Source organism: Dreissena polymorpha, chromosome 3 (genome assembly GCF_020536995.1).
Source record: "Dreissena polymorpha isolate Duluth1 chromosome 3, UMN_Dpol_1.0, whole genome shotgun sequence".
NCBI classification, from domain to species: domain Eukaryota; kingdom Metazoa; phylum Mollusca; class Bivalvia; order Myida; family Dreissenidae; genus Dreissena; species Dreissena polymorpha.
The window spans coordinates 113641294-113663916 of NC_068357.1; the positions used below are offsets into that span (position 1 = coordinate 113641294).

At 34.1% G+C, this 22623-nt stretch overlaps 2 protein-coding genes across 3 annotated transcripts in view; both read left to right on the forward strand.

Annotated features, from left to right (window-relative positions):
- Positions 1-6870: 6870 nt before the first annotated feature.
- LOC127871087 (uncharacterized) lies at positions 6871-12083 on the forward strand. 2 transcript variants are annotated; one of them, XM_052413750.1, is made up of 5 exons: positions 6961-7034; positions 7567-7754; positions 9093-9854; positions 10250-11488; positions 11713-12083. In XM_052413750.1, exons 3-5 carry the CDS (start codon positions 9446-9448, stop codon positions 11901-11903), a joined length of 1839 nt encoding a protein of 612 aa, XP_052269710.1. In that variant the 5' UTR covers positions 6961-7034; positions 7567-7754; positions 9093-9445; the 3' UTR covers positions 11904-12083. The 2 variants fall into 2 exon arrangements, with proteins under 2 accessions (XP_052269707.1, XP_052269710.1); XM_052413747.1 differs by lacking the exon at positions 7567-7754 and having other exon boundaries at positions 6871-7034.
- Positions 12084-17912: 5829 nt separating this feature from the next.
- LOC127872507 (cytochrome P450 2D17-like) overlaps positions 17913-22623 on the forward strand; it is a 5027-nt gene continuing 316 nt past the window's right edge. The window contains exons 1-6 of the mRNA XM_052415832.1: positions 17913-18554; positions 18687-18972; positions 19662-19813; positions 20202-20421; positions 21675-21895; positions 22153-22623. The exon at positions 22153-22623 is cut by the window's right edge and continues 316 nt beyond it. Coding sequence (XP_052271792.1) covers positions 18695-18972; positions 19662-19813; positions 20202-20421; positions 21675-21895; positions 22153-22343 — 1062 coding nt within the window. The 5' untranslated portion in view covers positions 17913-18554; positions 18687-18694 and the 3' untranslated portion in view covers positions 22344-22623. The remainder of the gene's footprint in view (positions 18555-18686; positions 18973-19661; positions 19814-20201; positions 20422-21674; positions 21896-22152) is intronic.

Sequence of the window (22623 nt, forward strand, 5' to 3'; positions counted from 1 at the left end):
GTATAAGATGTGTATTTGGTATAGAAGAAAAGACAATAGAAGAAAATGTCTTAAAAAGGAAAGGATTGGATCATCTCGTTTCAAGGTAAGCCCCAAAAAGTTTGCGTATTTGAATCATGTCAATGCATCATCGTTTGAATGTGGACCGTATCAGATTTCGACTGCGTCCGAGACAAGGAGATCCCCTGTCATGTTACAATTTTTAACCTCTGTGCTAAGTTTTTTTCACGTGCGTTGAGAGATAACAAGCTCATTTCAGTTATAACATTTCATGGAATCAAACAGCCATTGTCCCATATGCGGACGATACTATTGTATAAGACGGTTCTGAACAATCCTTAAATGAAAAACTCGCTAATCTACACATTTTTATAAATATGTCACTTTTAAATGTACATTATAACAAGTTTTGCATGGATTGGGAAGAACACAAATAGTTCATATATCATAAAAAATATGGAAATGCAATTAGATGCATATCATTTTTTAAAATGATTGGAATCAATTTCCATGTTGAACTGTACAATTGTTAAAAATACTTACAATGAAACAACAGAGACAATATCGGAACATTTGAAAACAGGAATGTTAACACCAATTAGAAAGACTGTGATTCATCATTGTGAAAACAACAATTGTGTCATTAATCAATTAATGAGTTTATTTAGGACGGGCATATTAAAATACAATTAACCACAATAGTAAATGGATATAATGAAGAAGATTAAAAAATGATCAATTTGGATGCATCAATTTAAGCATTTAAACCTACTTGGTTAAAGAGAATCTTTAAGGGGAAATTGGGAAGATATTACAAAACTGTAGTTTGATTCTTATAAACACTTGCTGCAGTAAGCATAATGCTCTGATGAATTTAACAGATGTTCAAACCCATTTGTGGGTAGATGTTCTACAAAGCTTCTCACTTTCCCGATGATAAATTAAAATAAACACACGAATTCTTGTATTATCCACTTTTGTAAAATCCAAATATAACACATATATTGATAGGAAATGAAAGAGTTTCATAAAGTTATGATTCGATTCTGTAATTAATTGTATATGTGATATATACTAGTATATAAATACGGAACCTTTATAATGAACCTGTTGATGAAATTAATAGAATGTACAAATTGAACACACATGTCATTAATAATACAAGGATGACAAGAGCAACAGCTCAATTCATTACAACCTACACGACAAATCATCAAACGCTTTTTGCCCCTATTTTAACAACCTATATTGAAAACATTCTGGTGCAAAAAGGCAATAAATCATTTATAAAAAACACACAATTTGCTAGATCATTAAATAATGTCTTTTGTTAATAAAGCTTTTAAGCTATACGTGTTAAATGAATAAATACATTCCAAGCCTAACATGAGTCAAAACAATAATATTTTTATTAAGAAAACAAATAAAGTTCAAGAATAAAAAAATAATTCTTTGACAGTGAATCTGAATTTGTTTAATTATATTGTTTCACAAATTCACTGTTTACTCTTTTAACAGGACCGTTTCTTAAATGAAATGAAATGGCCTTCCTATGTGACATAAAACATAATTATATGTTGCTTTTTCATACGGTTTTACATTCTTTACATTCTTGCATTCTGTACACATATTGAAAAATATCGCTTCTCTATATTTTTGTTATGTTTTTCAAACACAAACTTAAATGTAGCTGTGTTATTCTTGAATGGTATACATAATTCAATAATATAACAATTAACTTCAGTTTAAAATGAAGCGTTATTTTCATTTTACACTAAGTATGTATATGAAACATCTTTTTTGCTGTGATATTAAATATACGACAAAAATATAAAATCGCCTGTTTATTTATTTATTTATTTAAACAGAAGTGATATTTTCATCCTTAAGAGTATTCTTCATATAGAAAAACGTATATGCCGATGACTTTGTAGAAAGGTTAAACAAAAAACATTTACATTATGCATAAGATTCGGTGTATAATGTAAAGGTCTTTCTTACATATGTAAAGGAAAGGTAAAAACATTTTTCAATTTACTTACTTAAATGCATTGTATGTAATTGACTTCTATCATATAGATAATTATCGTTCTGTCATTTTTTTGTTAACAATCCGATACTATATAAACTCCAAAGTTGGGATTATAATCGAAAACGGAATTCGGATTAGACCGCGTTCTTATAGTTTGAAAGCAATACATAATTTCATAAATATTATATACTTGTGTATCGTTAATATTTTGTTTTCTTATTTTTTGTCTATATGTTCAATATTTCATATGTCTATCCGATTTTTATCATTAAAATATATTTTATGCGAAGTTTTTTATTATCGCTATTCTGCTAACGACCATAAGGTTACTTTTATGTGCAAATGTCTTTTGATGCTAGCTACATTGTACAATTGTGCAGACAAAATAAATTTGACGATTTAAGAACACTTCGTGTTTACCACCGTTATTTGTCCAGGTCCCTATCTCCGTGTGTACTTATTTACATCGATGTTTACGAACAAATAAAATGCTGAACAAATGTATTTCGGAAAGTAACTGCACGTGTAGGTGCCGGTCGACTGTTAAAACTAAGGATTGGGGAAAACGAATTTTTTTCAGGTAATATTAATAAATTCTGTATTGCATTTGTTAATTGTTAAATTGGTCATTTAAAACGTTTATAGTGGTACGAACATGACCACCACGTGAACTGGGATCATCCAGCTACGACAAAGCGATACATCAACATGTCGATTTCTTCACGGAGCTAATTGCAAACACGCTAGTCGATCGATAGCTTTAAAGAAGAAACTTTTAACAAAAATAGTTGTAAACAGGAAAATTTGTAAATTCAAAGAAGAAACTAAGAAAACGCAAGTCAAGAACTTCTTACACACATTTCTGCGATTTCAGCACAGGTACTGCAAACACGCAAGTCGATAGACTAAAGAAAAGTAATTGCAAACGCGCTGGTTTACATCTTCAAATGTCATGAAGACACCTTATTTTTAGCATAAGTGCAATGCACATATGCTTAAGGTATAAGCAACATTTCGAAAACTTACATCGATCGGTTGACCATTATGAAGCCTTACCTGATAAAAAATCAGACGAAATATCTATTTAATTTAGTATATGGTAATTTTTACAATTTTTTTTGGAAACGGTTTTCTAACGTTTTCTTCCAAGAATATTGCTGACACCGGTTTTAGTGAATTTTTCTAAGACCGTTTTACGTGAAAAAACCTTCTAAGAAACTAAACAAATTTCGTTCGTAAAACTATTCTGTTCTTGTTGATAGTGACCTCACACCTAATTTCTATTTCCTTTGTTTACTGTTCTGTGAAAGGTCAAATGTTTACATAACTGAATTCATAAGGCCCTGGTTTAAGGATATGAAACATTTCCTTCGGTTAATTATAAATAGAAATTAAAACATATTCTCAGCATGAAGTGGGGCATAAAGCACTTTTATTCTTTGAAATGTGTAAAAAATGGCGGAGTACGATGAATGTTTTCTGATTTATGACATGGATTCTGACCTGCCTTTCTATGGATTTGATGAAGTAGAGTTTGAAAGTAATAGAGATGTGTTAATTGAAGTTAAAATGATTTACTTTGAGCCAGAAATTAACGTTACGAGTAGAGCTAACGGTTTAAATGTGGCATCGGATTTAATGGATTCGCGCGAATTCTGGACGAGTGTTGTGTCTGTAAAATATTAAATGGAAAGCTGTCAATGTATCAAGTCGGAAAAGAAAACGGATGGTTGCATAATGGTATGCGTGAAATAATGTAATTCTACGTATTAATTTTCATAGTTATGTCATTTTGTAACCATTCCCATTCGTCACTATTTGGAATTCCCGTTTCTAAAAATAGAACATTATGGTAGCAACAACAAGGGGGGCGACTCTTGATGTCAGCAATCGTTAAGGTTACAATATACTAAATAATCGAGTCATGAAGGGCTGTACTCTCTAAACAAATCATCATATTTTCCTCGAAGGCATGTTATACACTTTAGACTGTTGTTCTGGTTTTATCGTTTGGAGATATTGATAGGGTAAGCATAGGTGTTCACTAATAAATCCCTGAAATTGGATAAAGTTGGAGGTTACACTGCAAAAGGTTACACTCCACTAGAAAACGGCCGAAAAAAAGGCGCAAAAACAGTCGATTTTGATTTGAGTCGAATTTTTTTTTGGTTTGAACATGACATATCTTTTTTATTGCTTAAATCGATTCAGCTAAGAATGCCCACCAAGAAAAGGTATGGTTATGGGGGTCTCTATGTGCAAAATGTTGTATTCATTTTCGCTCAAAGTTGTCGCTGTTACATCGAAACATATAAGGGAACTATTTAGTATATTTTGACCTAAACATTTTCTTCAGCAGCAACTTCCCTGTATCTTGCAACTATGCTTTCAGCGCCATCGGCGCTCTCGTTCTTCTAAACTGTCGATCGATACAGTCTAGCGATAAAGGGATAAACATATTGAGTGTAAGAAATTCTTCTCAACCAACTTTAGACCTTATTGATTCAGACAAAATATCAATTAATGACATCGGACCAGCGCATATTGGATAACAGCGCTATTCTTTACAACGCAAATAAAAATGACGAGAACACGGGCTATAAAGAAATGCATGGCATTCGGTTAAAGTTGATATTTACTGGCGTAAAAAACAAGAAATTACATCTCACTTTGCCAGTTAAGACGTTAAATGTGACAGTGAAGGACAAAGTAGCACTACCATGCTACACTCGCAAGTTTCTGACATAGTGCGAGAAAATGAAAATTTAGATATTGAAATTCAATATCAATAATAATATAATCAAGTAATAATACATATTATCATATCAACTGGAATGTTAAAAAAAATAATCAGTCTACAAAAGCCTGTACTAATAAGTTTATGGGATATAATCAAATATGAAATATATGATAAATACCATTATATCGGCAGGCATGTTGCATATTAAACTTAAATATTTTACAAAAGCTTGTACTGTATTGACACTTCAACATTTAGACAATTATGTATTATCAATTATCGTTTCATATTCAATTTTGCTGACTTAATTCGCATCAATCAGTTGTATTTAACAAAAGATGGAATATGTTAATAGAAGGACAACTGTAAAAACATCGTTTGTAATAGATTTATCTTATCTCAGTGTATTAAGAACATTAACATACAAGTGCAATCGATATCTCATAAATTACAATAAAGACAACATATTTCGTTTGTTTGGGAATTCTAACAAGAATATCACGCAGTTTGAATTGTCAGTGACAGAGTGGTTGAATTGTCAGTGACAGACCCGAAGTTCTCACCTTAGTAACGCAGGGGTTCCACTGGCCCAAAAAAAGTTGTCGCCACTTTTTCGCGGCGTGAATACTGTCGGTTATTCCCCCTTATTAATAAGAACAATCATTTCAAGAAACCTTACTACATTAATGTCATTGACTATATTATCACTTTAAAAAGTATGTTATTTCAAAAAAAATAATAAGTACCTTCATAAGTCATACCTTCATAAGTCTTAATAAGCTTTATTTGTATATAAATAACATTTTTTTCAACTTAATAAACAACACAGATAACCAAAATGATATAATAATGTTAACATCAATGTATTAAACAGTATGCTGCATAAATGTTTCGAAATTAATTATTTAAACATAAAATCACACCAATGTTCATCATTTGAAAGGGAATCAGAAAATAAAGCATCTCACTTCAAGTGTTTAACAGTTATATTTGGTCATTTGGACATGATATACATCAGCTTCTGTTGTTAACAAGTTTTCTGTTAGTGGTGGATGATTTCCAGGTTCAATTAAATGACTGTTGTTCACGCCTTTTTCCTGACAGAAAGGCCCAGATAATTGCCACAATCCATTCTAGTTGCCTGAAATAACATAAAACATATTTTTACAAACTATCAACATCAAACCAACACATAAATGTCCCTATCTTTAAATGTCCGAATTTAACATATCCGAAATATAGTACATCGAGTGAATGTTTTATATTTCATTCAGAAATTGTTGTTATCGTAACGTAAATTCTTAGAGGTGTAGGACTGGTATTAAATCGTAATGATATTCGTACTTAAAACAGGCTTAAATGCAATGCTTATATAAAGCAGAACAATTAACAACGAAGCTTTATAATGCCTGTTTACATGTATTACATGCAAAGGCTTTGCAATGCTTTCAACATGTAAACACATCGACATACTTTAAAGGGGCCTTTTCACAGATTTTGGCATTTTTTAACTTATTCATTAAATGCTTTATATCGATAAATGTAAACATTGGATCGTAAAAGCTCCAGTAAAAAATCAAGAATAAAATTAAAAAAAGGAAAAGAACATTGCCTGGACCAGGTTTCGAACCAGTGACCCCTGGAGTCCTGCCAGAGTCCTGAAGTAAAAACGCGTTAGCCTTCTGAGCTATTCCGCCGAGTACATACACTCGAAGTATTTTATACATTATATAAGCAGTCTTCGTAGTTTCACAAAATTTAACGACAAAAACAGAACTCTCCAAATTATTCAATCGTTTCGCGTTGCAACGCTTTATAATTTTTAGGTTTTAAAATCGTCAAAAGATGCATATAATGGCTATATTAGACCATGGTAAATGTTCAGTATTACTGTTTCCTCACAAATATCATAACTAAAACGAAAATTTGCGAATCTGAAACAACTTTTTTCAATTTTGTCAATTTACCAAAGCGTGAAAAGATCCCTTTAAAGTATTTGACATTAAAACAAGCTATTAGTGTGCCACTGCTTTCTTACAGTAATAGACTCGTTTTTGCACTCAAATAAACTTTTCTGTTAATATGATTTTATAAATATGCTTTCAGGTCGGTGTATTGTAAACACGTATTTAATAATGTACGACAGGAAGTGATTAGATACGCATATTCATTTTAACGAAGGCTAGGTAAAACCTGCCACCAGTTTATATCATGCTCATTGAGTGTTCTGATTTCTCAGTCGAACCTTTAGGAAATTGGAAGGTAAACAGTTTCATTTGTAAACTTGTTTTGTCGCCTTAATCCATTTTGATACGAATGTTTTACTAGAAATTAAGGATGATTGTTATTATACAAAAACGTGAATAGCTTTTTATTTGCACAACTTATAATTTGTTTAACAGATGTTTTGAAAGATAAATTTAACAGGTACAATATCGTGACGTCACGTTTTCTTATTAGGTGTTCTCAAGTATATAGTTCGGATTGGTTATTTTAAATCAAACACAAACTGTGAAGAGAAATGGTAATCAAAACACGGACAGATCTGTAAAAAACACAAGAAACATAAAGAATGGATGATTTTATTGATTTTGGATTCCCAATGTAGCTATTTATAACTCAGTCCTCATATTATACCTAGAATACTAAGTTGTTTTTTCCACTTATCAGATCGATTCATATTTAAGTTAATTTCGATACCGACCAGATATCTTTATAAATGATATAGAACAAACGTTTTAACTCGATAATCTTCTCAAAATTAACTTTTAAATATAAACATATCTATATTAAGGTCGCCGTGGTGTTATAGATATGGTGTCCGCCTATCGACCGGGAGATAACGTGTTCGATCCCCACTCTGGGAGTGCTCTTTAGATTTCCCCCAAAGACACCAAGTGCTGGCTCAAGTACAAGGAAACGGACGTGTGGGGGTTTCAAATAAGCCGAATGCATTCTATGCAATCGAGATAAAATAAATAGGTCCAAACTCAATTAAATATTTTTCAAATAGATTTTGAAGATTGACTCCATACAACGTCTTAGAAAACAGGGACATAACTTGTGTACATTGACTCCATACAACGTCTTAGAAAACAGGGACATAACTTGTGTACATTGACTCCATACAACATCTTAGAAAACAGGGACATAACTTGTGTACATTGACTCCATACAACGTCTTAGAAAACAGGGACATAACTTGTGTACATTGACTCCATACAACATCTTAGAAAACAGGGACATAACTTGTGTACATTGACTCCATACAACATCTTAGAAAACAGGGACATAACTTGTGTACATTGACTCCATACAACATCTTAGAAAACAGGGACATAACTTGTGTACATTGACTCCATACAACATCTTAGAAAACAGGGACATAACTTGTGTACATTGACTCCATACAACATCTTAGAAAACAGGGACATAACTTGTGTACATTGACTCCATACAACATCTTAGAAAACAGGGACATAACTTGTGTACATTGACTCCATACAACGTCTTAGAAAACAGGGACATAACTTGTGTACATTGACTCCATACAACATCTTAGAAAACAGGGACATAACTTGTGTACATTGACTCCATACAACATCTTAGAAAACAGGGACATAACTTGTGTACATTGACTCCATACAACATCTTAGAAAACAGGGACATAACTTGTGTACATTGACTCCATACAACATCTTAGAAAACAGGGACATAACTTGTGTACATTGACTCCATACAACGTCTTAGAAAACAGGGACATAACTTGTGTACATTGACTCCATACAACATCTTAGAAAACAGGGACATAACTTGTGTACAACATCTTAGAAAACAGGGACATAACTTGTGTATAGTTAAAAAGGTTAATGGAAAAAAGTATGGCCGCTGTACCTAGCAAATTTGTTGGAGAGGTTAATTGAAATTGCTTAATAACCTAAGTACATTTTTCCTCATGCATAGTTATCAAATACACTGGACACATCGCTTTAAAGTTTTGAGAAAATGGAGATCTAATATTTGCTGTAATGTAGTACAGTTCTAATAACGTTTAAATGTATTAAGCTTTTATCACAATAGTTTTTATAGACATCTCCAATTGCTTGTTAAAGAAGAAATAATTAACGTTTAGGCTTTTGTAGTTAAGATCAAATGATTTGTTACACATCCATTCTTATAATATGATATACATTTGGTGTTGCCATTAATGACTTACTAATACTACGCTTTAATATTCTAATTAATTTCAAATCTTAACTTAATATTCGATGTTGCTTTGTTAAATTGTAATAAAAAAAGTTATATACAATATACTTTCAGGTTATTCAATAGTCCACTAATTTTTGAGCGGTAAATATACAGAATTTCGGGCCAAAGACAAACACGTAAACAAACTAGAAATAAGATCCATCTACAAAGATCGTTACGACAAAACTACGAGACAATTACAAATTCGTAGTATTAAAAGAGATCATAGATATATTCAAACGACGTGTGTCTGAAAAAATAACGAGTAAATTTCTGGTAGTAGTTAAACGGTCAATGTCTGATGATCGGCAACTAACGTCACAGTTCGAATATGCATATCCTGTGTTTATCGAAAGCGATTGTTTGCCGCAAATCGCGATGATCTGGATAGGTTTATAGAAATCAAAGAACTCCTTTCTAAAGATATGTCGTCACCAAATATTATATCACCAAGGTTCCGGTTGCCGAAAAGGCTGGAGGTCTACGTGTGCATTGGTGACATTGTGGCTTACGATGAACCAAGGGCTGGTATCGTCAACCCAGTTGTTATCCGTAGTGCTGGTAAAGTAGATGGAAAAGGCAAGGTTTTCGAGAGACTGAAAGAAGCAGGCGGGAAAGAATACATCGCCGACTTAAATAATGTCGTACCTCAAGATGGTTGTGAATGTGTGCTCACAAAAGGTGGCCAGTTAAAGTCATTGATAATACATCCATTACGCAAAGTAATTAATGACGATACGAAGAAAGATGCCTTTATCAACAATATGAAAGACTCCCTACTTGAGGCTCGGCAAGCAAATTTACACAAGTTGATTTTTCCACTGGTTTACTCAGGTATGTTGTTTTTTGTCGCTATTTCTGGATTTGTCAAAAATAAATTATATATATTTAATTTTAAAACAATTACACATTATTAAAAACAAAGACAAGGAGACTTATAGCCTGACAGACATCCAGTATAATTTTTAATATTCATAGTAGTAAGAACATTTGATATTATGGTTTTGGATTAGTAATGCCATCATAAACTTACGTTTGAAATTCCCTGCACACGATTTAGTTCTAACGTTGACTTTGTCTTCGACCTCTCACAGCAAATAACGTATGGAATAAATAGTGCAATTTTATTATCTCCTTCAACCTATAAATTATATTATGACATAATCCATTATTTTACGTGCAAATAATATAGGTAAAGTTTCAGACATATCTTTTATTTTATTAACTAGGATCTGGCGGAATACCACTCGAAGAATGTGCCTTCTTCTATGCTTGCGCAATCTATGAATACGGTCAAAAATATAGCGATAGTCTTCAGGGACCACACCAAATTTTATTCGTTGAGCATGACATGGAGAAAGCTAAATCACTCGTGAATTTATTCAACGTTTTGTTTCCGACATTATTCGCACATCATATGGTCATTCCAAAAGATTATGATATCGTGAAGGTATCACATGTGTACGTGAATCAGGCACTGGTGCGTCGGGAACGTGTTAGCAATACGTATGAGACAATTGAACAACATGGACAAGAGGACATTGATATCGAAAAAGGAGAAAGTTTAAATGCCGTTCCAGGTAGGCGATCTATCCAGGTGGCAGCAGTAAACATAACACAAGATGTCAACATGTTTGCTACACCAGTTTATGAAAATATTGATTCAGTTAGTGTTTGCGATATTGATGTAGGACAAGAGCAATCGGTTTCCGACATAGATGAAAATCGAAACCTGGAACTGAACTCAGATAACACACCGGATTACGACATCATTAAAGACACTATGAATGAACATGAGGCGAACATGCATAGATCAATTTCTATTAATGCATCTGATTATGAAGAAATAAAAGAGCTTGATCAGCCTGGAACAATGATGGAGAACAAATCAGCAATGACCAAAGAGGAACAGACAATTACTAAAGAGGGACAGACAATTACTAAAGAGGAACAGACAATTACTAAAGAGGAACAGTCAATTACTAAAGAAGAACAGGACATTTCTACAGCTGATCAGTCAAATACTAATCAGGAACAAGCAAAGACTAAAGAGCCAAACTTTGTTTTGGGTGAATTTACATTTGAGAAAACAACGCTTGTAATTCAACAGTATGATATTCGTGATGCTGAGGTTGATGTAATAGTTTGCCCCGAATATCAAAGGGGTGAATTCGAATTCGAAGGATTTGTGCCGAATGGTATTAGATGTGCATTTGGTGTCGAGAAAGGGACGATAGAAGAAAAGATTTTTGAAAGAGAAAGGGTAGCAACATCATTCTGCTCTAAATACAAATACAAAGTAACCTACGTTTACCATGTCAAAGCAGCTGTGTTTAAATTTGGACAGTATCCAATTACGAGAGATTCCGAAGAGAATCTTCGAACGACTGTGGAGAAAGTGTTTGATAAGCTACATCGTCTGAAGAATCGAAATATAAAGACCATAGCCTTCCCGCTAATCGGTTCTAGTAAGTTGTTTATATTGCTCTTTCAGTAAGAAAATGATTTTTTTCCTGTTTGTCATATCGGTCGCGAATAACATCTCTTATCAGATTAGTGTACACAGACAACGGGGTGATTTACCAACCAATAACAAAATGGTAAACTAAACTGTGTGTTAAATTGTATTGTATGTGTTATGTGTTGTTTGTTGCATTTAATATTGAACGTTCAATATTTTTTATCTTTTCAGTCGATGTTTCTGACAAAGATCTGATCAAATCATTGTGCAGTCATTTTATAAAGGTGATATTCAGGTGTTGTGACAAACGGTGCGGTTCAGACAAACTGGAGGTACAAATTGTGAACCACTGTCCTACAATCACAGAATGGCTTCAAGAATCTCTGTACAAAACAGCTAATGGTGATTATACCTACTGGTGACCATGTGACTGGCAGCTACATGTGATCACAGATGTTGGTCAAAATGGAAATGTGAGAAATTTTATTCAACAGCTGACGATATTAACCTATCGAAGAACACAATTCGACGTCTTCCTGTTGGTCGAATTTTGTTGGTAAAAATGAAAATAATAGAATTATTAAATGGATTTTGAAACCAAATAGTATTGTTAACCACTGTAAAGTAGCCGCATGCGACGGTGCTGCGACCCAAAATTCTGAAAAGTAGCCGCATTCGCCGGTGCTGCGACCCAATTTTATAAGAATCATACTTGGTTCTCTTCGGACACTGCAGTAAATAACAAAGACTATAATTAACGCCGTCGGTAGGATAGCAATGTGTTATAGATATTGACTGATGTAAATAGATAACGATTTAAAGGCACCATTTCACAGGGGTTGGCAGGCATTCAACTTTGTCGAAAATGTTTTAAATAGATAAATGTAAACATTGGAATTGATCAGCTCCGGTAAAAAACAAAACAAGAATATACTTAAAGAAAGAAACAAAGTAATCCTTATCTGGGCTCGAAACGATGACCTTTGGAGTAAAAGTCTAGTACTGAAACAACTCGGTCATCCGCCCTCGTGTAGTGAGTGTAGTATTTTATACTTCATATTAGCAATCCTCGTTATGTCACAATATATGATAACAAAAACAACTCTCAAAATAATGAAATCGTTTCGCGTTAGGAACGCTTATAACTTTCAGGTTTTTAAATCGTAAAAAAATGCATGTAATGGATATATGAGAGAATTGCAAAATTTCAGTATAACTGTTCCCTCCCAAATATCAGAACTACGGCGAAAATTTTCAAAACTGAAACAGGTTGTCGATTTATCAAAACGTTTTAAAAATCCATATTAGCGGCTACGACAAGTTGGGTTTACGGGTATTTGATAATCAAGGTTATAAGACATATATTAACGTATTCATTTACATAGTTAAGCAACTGAGTGAATTTCTTAGTTTAAGAGTTGTTGATGCACCAGGAAGAAACATCCCCTGTCGGTTACTGTAACAACCTACCAAACTCACGGTAAATGAAGCCCACTTTAGTGGATGTGTAACAATCACTGCGCTGACATAGCAGAGTAGTTAAAACCTTTCTATAAAAGCTTTAAGCGACTTTCGGTTTCATATCCTGTGCATAACAAGTATTTTCATAGTGTCTTTGTAAGAACAAATTGATTACGCTCTTAGAATGGGGATTAACACTAGACATTATTTTATCATAATTCTATCTTTTGACTCATCGAATGCAGATGATATGTAGACTCCGTTTACTAAACCACGTCTTCTATTAATTAAAAACAGTTATTCATTCTGCGAAAATTATGATGAAGCCATATTAAAAAATGCGATACTTTTTGTTTACGTTTTATATAAACGTTTTTTAATAATTTTTGTGAATGTTTTACTTTTAATTTTAACCATCATACAATTGATTATGGATAATGCATGAAACATTAACCCATAAACTGTAGATTCCTAAAACGTACATTTGAAATTAAGAAACACGATAATAAATCGTATAATTTCTGATGGTTCGAAAATCACACCTTAATCTTAAGACTATACACACTGCATAATTCGATACAAAGCATAACATGTTAACATGTTTATAAGAGATATATAAATAGTTATGTATACATTATATTTAGACATTGACTGACAGGTATCTACTGGTTAACAATAATATTGATGTTTTTTGAAAATTGAATAATGAATTGTAGCAACTTTGATAACGAATATTTGTTACAGTGTAATGATGTTTAAAGAGGAACGTGAGTATACTTAAACTTAAAAAAAAAACGTTTGTTATTGTTCAATTGGTATGTAAAATAGAATGTCGTTTATTTATACTTTGTGTTTAATAACATCGTGGTGAATAAATCTTAATTGATTTAAGAGTATATATCGTTCATTGAGCGGATTTTATCGCAAGTGGAACATGAACGAGTTTGCGTAACAAAAACAGAATTATGTTAACCAATTGATAAACAACTAATCTTTGCAAACATAGCTCTAAGGAAGTTTATAATAAGAATAGGACTATAATACCAAGAAAACTCAATATCTCAATATTGTTTTACCACCTGGTTGATAAAGTGGCAGTGCTGATCTTGGTAACTGGTCACTGGATACCTCATATTGATTTCATGATATGATTATGTTTACACAAATAGATAGGGATTACTGGCAGGTTTAGATAAATTGATAACAAGGACATAGGATAATTAATGTATGGTTCATAGCACTGAATAATTCTAAAAACTATATAAACACTACATTTGTTTTTTGGTGGTGTATTTGTTTTGAAATAAAATGGAAATATAACAAATATCGAAAATTACAGGACACCACATGAAGAAAAACTTTTGTCATAAACCAAAGTATCCTCATAAGTCATGTAACCAATTTCATTACATTACCAAGTAACATATTCCATATACATAACAAGACAAACTACATTCAAAACATAAATAATATGATTAAAAGGTGGTGCCACCACCCTAAAACGAACAATACATAGCACTTGCGGTTTGAATCCGAACCTTACAGTCCAGAAATAACCCAGAGATATTTAATTTTAAATAAATAAAATAATTGATCAGCAATTCAAATTAACTAGTTATAAATGAAAATAACATATTCATGAAAAAATATTGCAATCACTCTATCACTTTTCAGCGTTCAATAATTGCAACTTGTTTAGGGCAGATAAAATGAATAAAATATAAGTTGTATTAGTAAATTGCATAAATGGGGATTATTCATTAGACCTACAAAAATTCCAGAACATCGTTGGAAGACGTCGGCGAAAATAATCATTTGTCATTTTATCTTTATCTTATCAGTTATCAGATATCAGTTGAAGTTGTTGACACAAAACCATTGAAATGAATGGTCAGTCATGCTACTGAGTGAAATTTGCCCGAATGCACGAATATAAATTATCATGCCAACGAACAGGTGGCAAAAGTTCAGATTAAACAGTATCAAGAATTGTCATTTGATTTCATAACATCCGGCGTGCAGTTAATAATAAAATTGATACTTAATGTCCACACAGTTAATCTTCAGCTGCATCAGCAGAAGAAATAACTAATTATACCATGCGGTCCTTTACTTATTGCAATGAATCAATTGCCAGACAACGAGGCACAAAACGCATGTATTAGAGAAGGCATACACGTGACAACAAACACAAACACAACTAGGCTCACCGCTTCAAACCGGTCCATTTAAAATTTTGGGTTTATACCTTTTTAAATGAGTTCCAAACCTCACACTTGGCTCAAAATAATTATTTGAGTATTTCGTATTAAGTATATAAAAAAACTTAACTTAATATCATCATGATTCAAATTAAAAAGCAATACTAGAGCTGCAATTAAATATAATTTATACCAGAGTAACAGAACCGTAACCTTATTGCATCGAACTCATCTTTCATTTAGTTTTGCACTCATCTTTTTCATGCTTCTTGTAAATATGTTCCCTTAAAATATTGCCTTTAAACTGCTGTGGCATGACGGCCCAAAACACAAGATAATAAGTATTTCAATATCTCAAAGATACAAATATTGACACTTTCTGAATTAAGATAAACATTATGTTTGGATCGATATAAAACTATTTACTCAGAATGGGAACGCAATGTATTATTTGTTAAAGCTCCTCAAATTCCCGCGGTGTTGCATGTTAACAAGGAAACTTGAGTACAAAGTACATAACGTTAATCATGATGACCAGGAACACTTTATTCAGCTGGATTTAACTCTCAGAAAAACCAGATGATTCATTGTTCCGATCAATTGGCCTCACACTGATATCCCGAACTTTTAAACACTATTTTCACAGACATCGATACGATTGGGTATGATTCTTACTGGATTTGTGGAGAGTTTAATTTAGAATTAGACACAACACTGTATTGCGATAACTACAAAATGTGTATAATAAACGTGCAAGACAAACGGTTACTGAACATATTGAAGAACGCAATCTTTCTTATCTTTTCAGAGTTAAAAATATTTTTTTGAAACGATACAGATCGAGATAAACAATTCCTCAACAACAAGCTATGCTTGATTTCTTATTTAATCACCACTTGTATTACCCGCATTCTTAAATATATTCTACCAAGCTTCAAATGCGATCACTCAATTGTATTAATGTCTTAACAAATTTAAAACATTTAATCATCGCAACGATACATGGACGCATGATAATAGTTTATCTGGTAAGTTCGAACTATTTTATTTTTTAACATTATAAATAAAAGATTCAGCGAAATTAAGCAACTTTATATAATTATATATGCGTCTATAATTTTGATAACGTGTCTAAAATTCAAGATAAAGGCATACAATTTCACGATTGACGATCAATTTTGTATGGCTTCTTTACTTATGGAGATAATGGACAAAGTTCCTAAAAGAAGAAATATGCTAAAAAAGTGATCAGCAGCTTAAACCCTAAATATAAAACATCTCACAGAATAAAATAGTTAAAACATTACTATTTTGCTAGATATTTTCAAGATACACATTCTGACGATCTAATTAAGATTATAAATGCGGTTTCTTGGTAATTGTGATTTCCAAAGATTTTTCCTTGTGACGTAGGTTTTGGACGCATGAGACCCTACTTCGAAGTCAACCTAAAAAGTTTCCAATTGAACATTCTATCGAAGTTTCATCAAGATATTTATACCAACATGCGGCTTCTATAATGGATATAAGTTCTTTCTAAGATTTTACTTGATGATCTAATTTTTTCAATGAACGTTACTGAGATTCGAACTAAACTTAGATAAACAGTTAACCCAGATTCATCAGGGCTTGGATGCATCATGTTGACTGTAGAGTTTTAACACCTAAATATTGCCTACAAACGACGACATACCGCGCACATAGGGTGACTACAAAAGTTCACAATTATCCCTCTGCACTCGATTGATATGAAAAAAGGATTTCAAATTCAGCTAACCAATTAGTTCTCTATCATTTTATGATATATCTTATAAACTTCCAAAAGACAATGCTCTTCCAATCAAGATGGACTCGCTCACGTTCTGACATAGGCCTTACCACAAAATGGACAGGATGAAAAAAATAGCGCAAGTATCATTGTTTCGTATAGTTTTAGTAATTCCAACAGTTTCATCCATTCCTTTACTTTTGATTGATTTTTTTAAACACTTGCGTAAGTTAGGCATGTTGTTGATTATTCTGTAGAGCTGGTGACCAGCCAACAAAATACGCACATGTCCAAATGATTGGGCACTAATGACCAATCACCGAGGAGCTTGATTGGAACGCGCGTTATAACGCGCTCGTCTGGCACTGCCTGTTGACGAGAAAAGATGTCATTCCCTGAGGTAAGTATTGCCAGGAGGATAAGTGTGGACCTGTGACTGAGAGCCTGTGATTGTAAGTTTGTGATTGTGTTTGCTGGCTTGAAGGATTTATCTAGACGTTCGTAGACGTGGATTCCCTAGAGGACGGTCTCTTCCTATCCGGACCACCGACACGAGCGGACGTATTATTTCTGCGTTGCAAATTTTTCTTGTGCTAGATGTGAGTTAACGTGGATTTGAATTTGTCTCAACGCATAATTATCACTATTGTCCTTTACTATTTGCGGCTTATGGTGTAGTTGAACAACTCACTGAGAGCTAACCGGGAAACACTATAAGTCTAACAAGTAAAAAATTCAAAATCCAAATCGAGTTTCATAAAGTATATGAAAATCGATTAAAATGTGAACGTCCGAAGAACATCTTATCGAAAACTGAATGCACGTGCTTTAGCTTCTGTAAGATTTAAACATCGAACTGAATTAAATAGGGTATTTGATGTGACCAATATGTTTATAATGTATCACTACTTTATAGCGTGTAACTGTATAAAAATGCCGACATTATATAAAACCTGATACGAATTCGCGACCGTGTCATTTCATGACGAAGTGTATTCATGTTACAGTTTATCAGCGATATGAACGCTTCCGTCGATCTTTCAGATAGATGAAAAACTCGCTATTTAATGGTTTTTACAATGATTATCTAAAACTATTTCGTTTTGATCATGGTTTACATACCATTAAATTACCACATAACTAGGTATGGTAACCCAAGGAGCGAAGTCTACTATGGTTGAATAGGTTTATGGTTTTGGGACTTGTAGTAACAATACAGAAGTTGAAACCAAACTTTAAGTAGGAATCAGTAAGCCGTAAACCAAATAACAAGTAATAATTAGTGAAGTTAACAGTTACTAGCTATGTTGGAAGGCTTGTCTGTGACGTCTTGTGGACTGATAATCCTGGTTTGCATCATGGTTCATCGGTTTCTGCTAAGCAGGAGCGTCAGAAACCTGCCGCCGTCTCCCGGCCTCAATCTGCCTATCTTTGGGCACTGCTACCTACTGCGGGAGGATATGAGGCCGATACTGGCGCGACTTCGGAAGCAATGCGGTGACGTGTATTACATGCAGTTATTGACCGTGCAAGTAGTAATTATCAGTGGATATGACGTCATTGTTGACGCTTTCAAGAAGCAAGCCGACCTTTTGCAGCCAGACCGAAGTTGTTCCTTTTGGAAAAGATCACCAGAGGAAAAGGTACGATTATTCACTTGAACGCATTGCAAATAAAACAAATCGACGCACAAATTACAGATTTATCATACATAATAAATCTTTGTATATTACATATGAAGATCTAGTTTGGTTGATGATTACCCGCTTTATCAGGCATAGCTATGGCTAACGGGGAACCATGGCGGGAGCACAGACGATTCGCACTTGATACACTGAAGGAATTCGGTTTGGGCAAGACTAGGCTAGACGCAACCGTACAGGAAGAAGCTGCGTTGATGGTCGAGGAGATAGGACACTACAATGGCGAACCTTTTGATCCCAAAGATGTGATTAGTGCCCACGTTGCCAACGTGATTTGCTCAATGGTTTTCCGAAGACAGTTCAAACACGACGACCCTCGTTTTAGAGGATTGATAAAAATATTCGATGAAAGTTTTCGGTGAGATTACTGTGTTGTTAACAAAACATTGAATTTCTACGAATTTCTCCGATAATTATAAATTAATTATAGTAATATACAATGTATAGGCCCACACTGCATGTGTTTAATGTTATCACACCATCAGACGAGTAAAGTCGAATGACCTTAACCAGCAACGGAAACAGAGAAAGCTTATTATATAATTAAATACTAAAAATTCAAAACTTAACTGTATGTCAGCATTGCAAGGATAGACGTAAAATGATGGCTGTTGTGCGTCTATGTCATATTTGGTAAACATAAACTAAAAATTCAAAACTTAACTGTATGTCAGCATTGCAAGGATAGACGTAAAATGATGGCTGTTGTGCGCCTATGTCATATTTGGTAAACATAAACCAACAAAATTGTAGAATAAATAAGATACCAAATGAATCTCGAATGATGTCTTATTTTCTCAACAAGAAAACATGAACAACTCGCCAGGTACTCGTGAGTTAGAACTTTACAGGTTATATGTATACAAAGCTAACCTAGTTTCTTTCTGGATAGACAATACGCCGAACGTCATATTTAACGAATGAAAAAAAACGCTTACATATGGCACTTACATGGCGATAAGTACTATTCTCTGATGTCCTGTTCATAAACCTGTTTGTCGCAGTTACAAAACACCTTTGTTTCAAGAAAGCATAATTTTGCTTCAGCTCAGCGGTCGGCATCGCCAACTTCTTACCGTGGACGGCCCGCCTGCCTGGGGATCCCTTGGATGTCGGGCGGGTGATCGCCAACTCGGACGCTCTGCACACCTACTGCGCTGATATAGTTCGAGAGCACGTGGAGACGTACGACGAGCACTGTAGGACCTGGTGAGCACGTACATCAGAGAGATGAAGAAGCACGAGCAGACGAATGGGCAGACGACTATGAGCTGTGCGTATAATGTTGTCTATACGTCTGCTTTGAGTGAAATATATATTTCTTTCTTATGACAGCTTAAGATCGATTAATGTCAACAAACATGTGCTCGTGAGATGTAAGAAGACGATTACTGAATTATGCTGTATAGTTGTGTGGCATACACTGTTCTTATAATCGGGTCCGACTATATTTTTATTGATAAAAGCAAAATCATATCTGATTAATTCGCAGTATGCGTAGCAATTTATCGCAGTAGCAGCAATTCCTATGTGTTCAATTTCATAATAATTCGGGTATAACTTGGTGTCTGAATTGCTTTATTTCAGACGAAAATCTTGAAATACTAATTCAGGAACTGTTTGGTGCCGGCTTTCAATCGACAACGACTGCGCTCCGCTGGAGTATCGTGTGCCTCACAGAATATCCCGAGATTCAAGAACGCTTGTATAGGGAAATCACGAGCAGCATCGGCATTTTGCGGCCTCCCTCTGTTTTAGACCGGAAATCCTTAGTGCATGTGGAGGCTTTCTACATGGAGGTGTTCAGGTACGATGCATGTTGATTTCATCAATATGTATCCGTGCTCAGAGAAGCTCAGTACATGGTATTTGTAAAGTGGCTATAATTTATACTTGTATCTACATGTATTTACAAAGTCATCCATACAGTCGCTTAACCCATATGTGTTTAAACTTTGCCGTTTGTGTTCATTCTGTCCCAATTGTTGTGTATACTTTATCCGTGGGTGTTTTTTACTGACATATTGGTGTTTATACTTAACGCTTGGGTATTAATACTTGATCAATGGGGTTTAATTCTTTACCCAACGGTGTTTTTCATTAGTCAACGGGTGCTTATACTTAACCTCTGGGTAATAATACTTGATCCATGGTAGCGTATTCTTTTCCAATGGGTGTTTTTCATTGATTAACGGGTTTAAATTATTTACCAATACGTGTTTTGCTTCAGTCATTGGTGTTTATTCTTTTCCCAAGGTTGGCAATATTTACCCGTGTGTGTATTCTTTACCCATGGTTGTTTGCTCTCTACCCATGGGTGGTTATACAGCGTGGTAACCTCGTTAAGACACGCCGATCCCACATCCACCAAGCAAGCACATATTTGCCTTATTTTTGGCTTTACCTTTACGGAAGTACAATATGGAACACACATAGTATTGTTTTTACACCTCTACGAATTGTATATGGCGTCTTTCTGGGTACTCTACACCAACCCATGACGTTATAGGGCTATCCTTATTCGCATTCGGAATGCAAGAAACCCAACAGTTCGATGTAAAGAGGACATATATATAAACCGTGCTAATTTAGATTCAGTTTCATGATTCTCCACTATCAAACTATTTGATGTTAAAGAACGATGTATATTAGTGTTTGGTCAAATAATAAGTTTTGTGTTTCTTAATTGTTGTTTGAAATGAAAGGCTCTCAAACGCTTAAGTTTAAAAGTAAAAGAATATGGTCCGTTGGGGCATGAACACAGACCCCCATTTTATAAGAACTGCTAGTGGATATGCTAGTGTAATGATAATTGCAAGGTAACGTTCATTTATGCAACGGCTTCTAAACTATGACCGTTTGTTTTAGGTATTTTGAGAGACCTTTGGTGCATTCACTGCATGTATTTTTCTATGTTTGTTTGACAAATAACATATATTAATATTTTTCAATACATAATATAACACCTACGGCTTATATATCAACGATGAACATTAAATGACAATGTTTTCGGACATTTTTGTTCAAGGTTTTAATTTATGGAATGTATATGACTTCCAGGTTCTGCAACATATCAATCATCTCCTTGATGCACTCTTCGACTGAGACGGTGACCTTCAAAGGTTACGCTATACCACCCGACGCAGCTGTTATATACGACCTTGTATCCGTATTCAGTGATCCTGTCATATGGGGCGACCCGCTTGAATTCCGACCCGACAGATTTATTGACGATCATGGGAAGTTAATTAAACGGGATGAGTTAATCCCATTTTTCATTGGTAAGATTTTGTAAGATTTGGTAGGATGCGTGTTTTGTTATAGATTCGAAACTTTGTTGAATATCGACACACTTGCTTACATGACATCAACATTCTTTTAGCTGAAAGTATTCGTAGATCTTTTTTGACAAGGACGCAACGTAATGTTGTTGTTTTAAAAATCCCTCCGCTCATGCAATATTATACATATGTTACGAAAAATAACCTTGCTATCTTTGTCTTTACAAATATGTATGTACACCAACCGTTGCCCACAGGCAAACGCAGTTGTATCGGGGAGTCGCTGGCGCGGATGGAGCTTCTGCTGTTCCTTAGTAGTCTCGTGCAGAGGTTTCGTTTCAAAAGTCCGGCTGGGGAAGAAGTCTCCATGGCGAACTTGGACGGGGTGTTCGGACTTGCGCATGCGCCAAAGCCTTACAGAATTGCAGCATTTCCTAGGATAGGCTGACTAGCAGTGCACGTGATTTGCGCAGAATGACATAATAATGATTATATGTTATGACTTTGTGTACTATTATATATCAGAAAAAACAGTTTAAAGTGCTTTAAACACAGCACGTGACTTTGAATGGTGTATGTATTAACAATTCGGATGCATTTTTAAGTAATTTAGATAAAATGTTTGATATAATTGTAAATCTCCTGATACAAATTAGGCAGAACATAATGCACGTATACATATCCGTGTATATGTAAACTGTTAACAATTATAATTATTATTAACAAAT